The sequence below is a fragment of the Pelophylax lessonae genome, assembly GCF_965119305.1.
Source record: "Pelophylax lessonae genome assembly, chromosome: 1".
Taxonomy (NCBI): domain Eukaryota; kingdom Metazoa; phylum Chordata; class Amphibia; order Anura; family Ranidae; genus Pelophylax; species Pelophylax lessonae.
Window position 1 is genome coordinate 71,135,169 of NC_138768.1, and position 9,605 is coordinate 71,144,773.

The window sequence follows — 9,605 nt, forward strand, 5'->3', positions numbered from 1 at the left end:
TTTAATTTTTTTTTGCAAGTACAGAAAAATACCTGCTGAACCTCTGTCCCTGTAACTTTCTGTGGACTGAATAGCAATCTCATATAATGCAAATATCAAAGGATCCTGCGGGCTACTACAACCAATACTATTTCAATCAAGCCAGCTCCCAGCACTGATCGCCATCTCATACTAAAGTGTATAGTGCCATAATAAAACAAACCTTAGTGCTGTGCTAAATAATATCCTATAAAACAATCAAAAATTAATGAGTATTAACAACTGCTAAAACCTCAGTTGTGTGCTATACTATAGATAACATATGAATAATTAATACTTGTGATATAATCAGATGCTTCTTTAAAAACATAAAGTCCACACCTGGGAGTTGGTTCTGCCTAGCCGCCGGGTGCCGTCACTGTCCTTGCCCCTCCCCTATGCGTATCGACACAGGGTCACATGTCTTCATCAGGGAGATATGGTTCTGCCTAGCCACCTGGTGCCGTCACTGTCCTTGCCCCTCCCCTATGCGTATCGACACAGGGTCACATGTCTTCATCAGGGAGATATGGTTCTGCCTAGCCGCCTGGTGCCGTCACTGTCCTTGCCCCTCCCCTATGCGTATCGACACAGGGTCATGTGTCTTCATCAGGGAGATATGGTTCTGCCTAGCCACCGGGTGCCTTCACTGCCCTTGCCCCTCCCCTACATGTATCGACACAGGGTCACGTGTTTTCATCAGGAGGATATTCTAATGGAATAGAATATACCCCTGATGAAGACACGTGACCCTGTGTTGATACTCGTAGAGGAGGGGCAAGGATAGTGATGGCAGAACCAGCTCCCAGGAGTGTAGACTGATGGCTTGCAGGCACGAATGAAACTGCTGTTGGAGGATATTTTGTATGTTTAAACTGGTGCACTGGAAGCACCTGTAAAATGTGAGTACCCATACTGTTGTTTTTAATAAAGATATGCTTTTAAGGGTATAAGCACTATTGAATTCTTTCATTGTTTGTGGCATTGCAAAGGTGCTGTGGAGGAGTGGAGTGAGAAGACAAGCAGTACGTATTGGGGCTAACTGGATACTCATCCCCAGGCTGGGGAGAAGCAAAAAGGCATTATTAGACCAAGCTTAGGTGCGAGCTTACATAATTTGAGATGAGGACCCAACTTTAAGGGGGGGGGGGGAGCACTCATCATGGTGGCACATTGATGTGTTCATTTAACTGCACGAAAGGAGAAGGAAGAGTGAGCCCCCTATACAACACAGATGTCGGTGGCGAGAAGGATCATCACAATATATTTACATAAAATTTGCATTGTTGTGGACTTTGTTTTTAAAGAAGCAACTGATTATATCACAAGTATTAATCAATCATATGTTATCTATTGTATAGCACACAACTGAGGTTTTAGCAGTTGTTAATGCCCATTAATTTTTGATTTGTTTTATATGATATTATTTAGCGCAGCACTAAGGTTTGTTTTATGATAGCAATCTCTTTTATCGTTTGTGTACTACAACCAAATGCTCTTCTATGTAATAGACATGGGGAAAGGGGGAGAGGTTTGTAGTCCAAATCAGGAGAGCGGCCCTGTTTGATAACGCTGTTTCTCCAGAGATACCGAACAATGACTGAGTGTTATCACCCTTGTACAGAAAGTGTGTTATTGGCACAATCACCTGTCAAAATAAAGGAAAAATCAGAAAAAAAGTACATGCAGTCACCAAACCTAAGAACTGGTAGGCTGCAATATATTCAATTTTTTGATCATGATCATAATGGACGAATTGTCAACAGGACGAGATGAAAAATTTTGTCTGATCACCAGCTTATTGAGAAGTCATCAGACTTTAGATCTTTTATCAAAATGATGCAATAAGATAAATAGGGAAGAGATAATTCATCATAATTGTGCTTTGGATTGTATGTGTAGAGCTCACAAAGACTGCGGATCACTGACCCAGAACAATATGCAGTAAAGTCAGACATTTTTATCTGAATATTTGTACCAGACAAGAGAGTCTGTATATCAGCCAAGCAATTAGCATTTTCAAAAGGAGAAGTCAACAGTGGTAGACTTCAAAGTTGACATGACAGTTTTCCTTTAATCTCATGACAGCTTTCCTTTAAAGTGGTAAGCTGGTTACACACAGGCCGAATGTCGGGATACAATAAAAAAAATGTCCAACATTTGGCCCGTGTGTATGTTGGTCTGTCCGACCAATTTGGCTGGCTTCTGCAGGACATGCATGCTGGAAAACCAACGGCAGAGATCGCTGATCAGTGTTTCGGCGGGGGGTCTGTCACCGTCAGAAAACAACAGCCCAGCGGGGGAGATCGCTGAACTAGCCTCTCACTAAACTTGTGGAGTTGAACGAAAAAAAAACTAATAGCGTGTACCCAGCCTCAGTCACAAAAAAATAAATAAAAATTATATATATATATATATATATATATATATATATATATATATATATATATATATATATATATATATATACATACATACATATATATATATACACACATACATACATAAATTATATATATATATATATATATATATACATACTTACATACATACATACATACACACACACTTGCAGCAGCTATTGTTGCCTTCTTGCCCCTTAATTAGGTAGAGCGCCAACATTTCCAAGCAGTATTGGACTTTTTTGCTCTCAGCCGACCACTATCACTTTTTTGCTCTGTTAGCCCATCACTATGGTGGACTGTCTCACTGGCTGAAAGGATAATTTGGGAGGTGGGAGAGTGTGGATAACTTCTCTAACTACTAGGACAAGCCAGAGCTTTGCCCAATCAGAAAAATTTGTCATTTGCGCATAGAGATGCCAATGAAAGTTGTGGAAGGTATGTGTAGGCATCTCTAGGTGCCTATTCTTTATATCTGCTAGCAGCAAAGTCATTTTAAAGTGTATGTCTATGCAAAACCTTTTCATTTTAGTTTTGGAAAAAGTATTGAAGGTTGGACACGCTATAATTTTTACCGCTATATGAGGGGTTGAGCCAGAAGCAAGAGCCTTTGTTTCGCTAGGTGTAACAGAGAAAAAAAAACAGGTAGTTGTGTGTTTAAGGGGCCAAAATACCCGTCTACCCCCACTTTATCAGGGTTTTTAGCAATTACTACAGTAATTATTAGATAATGCCTTTATTTCCTGTTGTCCTTTGCGGAACAAATAAAATAACCTAATAACTTCACATTCTTAATAATTTATGTGTGGCGCTCCTTCTGACTCAACTATATTTTCAAGTTGGGTGACCCCTATTTCTGTAGAGACCACTGTTTTGTAAGAGAGCTGCCAAACCTAGGCTATTCAACTCAATCTAAGACCTTTTCATCTCTTATCCAAGAATCACTGGGGAAACTCACTTGTCTATTTGTACTGGTGACCACTGTCTCCGAGAAAGAGAAAATGAGGTTCAACATTTTAGAGTTGTCCCCAGAACAAAAATGAGGGGGAATTGTCCAATGAGGACCCCTGTTCTTGGGACATATGTTTAAGAAGGAAATTTCCCTCACTTTGGGAGATTTCCTCCAACTTTTTGTTGAGTTTCTGGGACATAAAGTTGTGGGAAATCATCCCATTAGTACAGAGAAAAAATATCTGGTGAGGGTAAAGTCTTAAGGTTTTTCATCTTAATGTATTCTACTCATTAAGGTGAGAAACCTTCTGTGCTGCAGGTCCCCCCAGACTTCCCCTCTTTTTTTACCAGCAATGTGCATGAGCGCAACGGCTCCAGCCGCTGTCTCTCTCCTCATTGAACAGTTTCATAGCAGCGGGAGCCATGGGCTCCCTCTGCTGTCAATCAAATCCAGTGACACGGGAGCAGGGGCGGGGCTGAGTCCCGCTGTCTGTGTCAATGGACACAGCAGCAGGACTCGGGAGGGAAAGCGGCTTTCATGAGGAGGGGCCTGGAGTGCCGGTGGGGCACCCCAGAAGAAAAGGATCGGGGCTGCTCTGTGCAAAACGATATCACAGAGCAGGTTAGTATAGGCATTTTGTTTTTTTTTAAAACGAGGGTTTACAATGCATTTAACCCTTCCCTACTCTATCCATAACAAAAAAGATATTTTGGCTATACAAAGACTTTAAAGAAGAACCTTAATATAACCCTTCTATCACTTAATTTGTCTTTTATCACTTTGTTTTGTTCCTGATTCAGACATGCTGAGTGATGCCAACATAAGGGCTTCATTTTCTATTTCTTTTAAAAGAGGGGCATCAACAATCAAATGAGCCCTGTAAACTGAAATTCTATATTGACAGAAGGGGTTGTTGAGATCTCTTTAACAAAGCCTGTGAGAGCACTAAAAAGGACCTGTTCACAACATATGCGTTGGACTGGGCTGGGCAGCCTTGCCCAACGCAGTCCCATAGCATAGACAAGGTAATTTTCCTGCAGTGGCAAGCAAAAAAAAAAAAAACCACAAAGGACATGCCTTACTTTTTTTTCTTTGCGCGGCATGTTGCGATGCAGTATACAGCACTGCAACCCACTATGATGAATGTAAATTATTGAAATGTCAAGTTGAAAAAAAGGAAAATTTAAACAACGCATCGGCACGGCTCCCCTTGCGGAACACTCTAGTGGTATAATGTGGCCACTGGTGTGAATGAGCCTTAAACGGCAACTCTACCTTTTTACTGATTGTGTGTGCTAAAAAAAAAAAGAAAAAAAGAAGAACATACGTCATGTAGCTGACTAACACAGGTAACAAGACATGGCAATGCCTGCATATGCTCTTTGTTGGCACAGGAATGCATTAACATAAATATATGTACAAACACACAGCCAAACTATGGAATCTACAGGAGTCTAGCTAGGTGTTAAAATTAAATTACAGTTTCTCCAACTTTACTCCAGCCTCCTATCTTGTATAACTCAGGTTAACACATAACTCTATTGAGCCTTCTCCTTGGGCAACCCCGCGCAGAGGTGACAAGCAGGCAGTACTGAATATCCCACTGTACTGTGCCTGCATTCCCATGCTTGTAATTCCTCAACTAGCCCTGGTATCGGGTCAGCTGGCTGAGAACTAAGTACATGGTATAGGTTTCTGGAGCGCACATAATGAAGACATGGAAAATGCCTGTTGCTGAATGCCAAGCACGTGCAGCTGCCAAGCCTGCAAGAGTTAACATGGCATAACGGCGGGAAGCTGTGTACAGATCTAATCTAAAGCATTGCATATGCTAGGGGCTGTTTATATGAACTCAGTGCAAAGAGTCAGAATGTGCCTTAGGTTGCTCACAGACAGATCAAACCCCTGAAGTCTTATTGTCGGCTACGGGTAGCCCATAATGTTACAGATGTCTACGGTGGTGGCAAAAATACAGATAGATAATATAGGTGCTGATTGCTCATAATATTTGTAGGACAATGCAAGCAACTGTATGAGAACCATCAATATATACAGATTCAACACTCATGATTGATATCTGTTGTCCTTTAAAGCTTACATCACATGCAAGAACCATTTAACAGTTGCAAAGATTAGTAAAAAAACCTTTGCTGATGATTGGCGTGTGTATGCCCAACTTAAGCATTCAATCTCATATTAGACTTTTGAGAGCTGTGGGTTCCTTCATGGTATTTACATTGTGTTATTAGGGAAGGCTCATTATTTGGAAGCTGGCTTTCCCTGCTTCCCTGGCACAGTCCCTGGCTTTGTCCCCAGAAAGGCTTCCAATCATACCAACAACACAATGACATCTCTCATTTGCCTGTTGTTGCCTATTATATATTTATAAATTGCAAGCAGCAATTTGCAATAAAAAATACTAAAATGATTTAAATTATACTTGAAAATATTGGGTACAAAAACAAGAAGAAAATGAAGCAGACTGTTAAAGAGTTGATGTCTCTGAGTTGGCCGAAAGACTAAGGATGACTGTCATACGCTTAGGTATGAGAGAATACAACAGTCATAAATGATGCTTTTTGGCCAAATAACCTATGTATACCTATGAAAGGAGAAGAGGACACTAACAGCTAACAGTGTTGGATAGTCCCATGGAAAACATTAGTTTTAGAACCTGTTTGTTCAATTGCTTCCCCATGAACAGTGGCAGCATCTGCTCTTGCTGCAGGCATGAGACTGCTGTCCAATCTGGATATAAATGACTTGCGACGGTCATCTCAACGTTGACAACCAGTTAGGTTCTATCTTTTACTCACTCGTAAAGTGAAACAAATATTGTGATTGGTTGACGTGTGCAGCTGCTTTTACCATTACTTATCATTTATTTGTCATAAGTTTTACCCAGCAGGCCATGATGTCCTGCAGTACTCCAAGCCTGTACTATACAAGGTAAGCTCTTGCACATGGGTCAAGCAGCAGAGTGTCCCTGGAAATGATGTTACAATGCTAGTAGCTATGTTTTTAGCCAACCATATAAAAGAGATCACACTTAGCCAGAATATTATCTGAAAAATATCAGCTAATCCAGCCTTTCCAAAACTGAGGAACCCTTGAAAATACCTTTCTGTTCTCAGGGAGCCCCTGCTAAAAATGACTGTATCTGCAACTCATCATACATTGGTGTGATGGTCAGTGGGAAGAATGCTCCTTACACTTGTGGTTGTTGGTAAGAATTACCTCCTTACAGCTAAAAAGATTAAGACCCCATTCACACTACTGCGACTTGGACCGCGACTTGTCAGCCTGACAAGTCGCGGTCCTCACGCTCCCATAGTGTAGTACAGGAGCCGTTCTAATAGGAGCGACACAAGTCGCTCCGACTTAGAAAAAGGGTCCTGTACTACTTCGGGGCGACCTGGAGGCGACTTGCATTGACTTCCCTTATGTGAAGTCCGTGCAAGTCGCGCCGAAGTCGCGCTGCACGCAACTTCACAGGTCGCCCCCGAAGTCGTGCACAAGTCGTGCCGTGGTAGTGTGAATGGAGACTAAAGGTGTCAGTGGGAACTTATCTGAGAGGCAGAAATTGCTCATTGCTCATGGAACCCCCAGCAACCTCTGGAGGAACCCTAGTGCTCCATGGATCCCCGGTTGAGAAACCCTGATTTAATCTATCCTACCATCATTACACGCCATAGGCTGTCAACTTTAGCACTGGTTCATTTCTGCCCTGGATGATTAGGGGTAAAGGTTACTTAACCAAAAAAACCTAATATATGCTAAAGTACCCAGATATCTTTAGAACACGCAAGAGCATTGATGGGATGAAAGTCTGCATAACTCAGTGGTAAAGATTTGCAAGCAAGCTGGAGATTCTTTTTAACTGACCTTTACTGAACTGGAGATATCTTTGGATGCACACAAATCAGTTAAAAATCTACTTTTATGTGCCCAGCCCAAAGTTGGCCACATCACACAATATATAAGTTTTCGGTACACTCATCCAATTCTCCCAGTTTATAGAGTATGTTCGATTGCAGGAGTCCAGCATCTGCAGTCCAGCATCTGCAGTCAGGCAAGGTATAATTTTCTAACTAATAATGAATTAACCTATCCTGATAACACAGATTAGCAGAGTTACTTCCAATTGCTTTTAAGGAAGATAGTCTGACATGGACTAAACAATGGGAATACATGTGGGGTAATGAGATAACAGAATGAGGATGATCTTACTAGATCAGATCCTTCTGTGTATGGGCAGATAAGATACCCTCTGTGTTTATGATAACCACTCAGCCTGCAATCAATCAGATGACACAGATTCCTGCAGAGGGATTTTAGTTGTCTCTCTTTACAAATCCCCTTTCTTATCGCATCTGCTTAACTTACCTCCCACTTTTTACATTCTAGCTAGAGGACTTGGAACGGATTGCCAGTTCATGAATGACACAGTTTTATATCCACACACAGCTTTCTCCATAATAAAGTTTGTTTTATAGGTACAGCCTCTTTCAGTGTAGCTCTGATAAGACATATCAGGATGCCACAAGCAATTACAGCAATTATCCACTCCGCAGCCTGCTTAACAGTAATTTATAGCCCTTTCACTATATAGGGTACCTTTATGACAGTCACAAATCTGCAAGGAGTTTAAAAGTTGTTCTACTGGTCATTGTTAGCACAGCTAATGTGTGAGAAAAGATAAGAGAAGTGTCAGGATTTACTGCTTCTCAAAAATTCTATTGTAGCTGCAGGGGGAAAAAAAATATCTATCATTGCAAGACAGGGGAATTTGATGTCTCATTGACATGCCTGTTAATGAGACCAGTCTATGAACTTGTTCTCCGTATCGCTGCTCACTTACCTCTTTCTGTATTCTGAATGGAGTGTACAATGTCCTCCAGATCCACATGCTTTGTCTCCTGAAAGTTATAGACAGACATGTGATAACCTTCTTCCTTAAAGGCAGTGTGGACCCCTTCCAAGGTGAAAAAGCAGTTCCGCTCTAGGTTGTCGTCACTATACAGCAGCATCGCCTTGCTCCACTTGTGGTAGCGAAACATGGCTAAGAACACCTCGGCCATCTTGGTGTAGGCAGGTGCCACTCGGATTAGGTGGGAGTACTCGTCGGACTTCTGCATGAACCCTGTGGCCAGTGCCCCAGCCGAGATCATGGGTATGTTCCAGTGGGAGGCTAGCCTCGCCACCTGCGCTGCGGCGTACTCACAAACCGGACCCAGGATGGCGTCCGGCTTCTCCTGCTTCAGCACCATGTCGACCAGGTTAAAAAGCGCCTGGTTGCCGCAGTCTGAGTCCTGATACGTGACATTGAGCGTAAAACCTGGCAGGAGACTGGTATTCTTCTCTACAGACCTCATGGCATAGTCGATAGCAGGCTTCACCCTATTTATCGAGAACATATAGTTATCATCCTTGGGCAAAAGGACTATCATATTCACTTTTTTATCATCCGCCACGTTGCTCTTTACAACAATCACCAAAGTCACCATTAAGAAGCTGAACAGTATAAAAGATGACATCTTTAAAAATTAAAAAAAAAAAATAAGAATTACACAAGCCTAATCCTCGGGAAAATCCTAAACTCTGCAACCATAAAGCTGAAAATTAAAAATAAGAAAATTGCTAAAAAGTAACAGCTAATATTGTTTTGTTGAGTTCTTTTTTCCTTTGTGTTAAGGGTTCTCTAAGGTGACATAGCCTGTCCTCCCTCCTCATTGATGGTGGGGCATCTCCTGTTTGATCTCATTGATACTCCTTGTTCCTTAGTATATCCTCTGTTTAAATAGTGTGGCAGCCAAGCCTATTACCACACATGGTGCAGTGAGGAAGATTTTTTTTTTTTTCTTCTTGAAGAGTTACTCATTAACATTCCTACGTCATTTCTCAGACAGACGCCTCTTTCTTAAAGCTGTACACACCCCAGGCAGCAACAGGGTATTGTTTAAAAGTAAAAAAAAAAAAGTAAAAAAAATAAAAAGATACACACACATACACTCACACACACACAAACACACACCACTTACACCCAAAGCAAAATCCCAAGCAACTATGAGCTGCCCTAAGTGTTGCAAGACAATCTGCTTTGCATTTGCAGAATTCATGATGCATTTCATAGTTTATTAAAAGATAAAAGTGCCCAGGCAGTTCCTATAGGAGAGAAAAAAAAGAAGAAAAAAAAAAAAGAAATATAGAAAACGCACGTGTTATCACCATGG

General features: G+C 41.4%; 1 protein-coding gene across 2 annotated transcripts in view; it reads right to left on the reverse strand.

Moving 5' to 3' along the window:
• NPR3 (natriuretic peptide receptor 3) overlaps positions 1-9,168 on the reverse strand; it is a 163,734-nt gene extending 154,566 nt beyond the window's left edge. For both annotated transcript variants that reach the window (XM_082272494.1, XM_082272493.1), the window contains exon 1: positions 8,234-9,168. In XM_082272494.1, coding sequence (XP_082128620.1) covers positions 8,234-8,909 — 676 coding nt within the window. In that variant the 5' untranslated portion in view covers positions 8,910-9,168. The remainder of the gene's footprint in view (positions 1-8,233) is intronic.
• Positions 9,169-9,605: the final 437 nt, after the last annotated feature.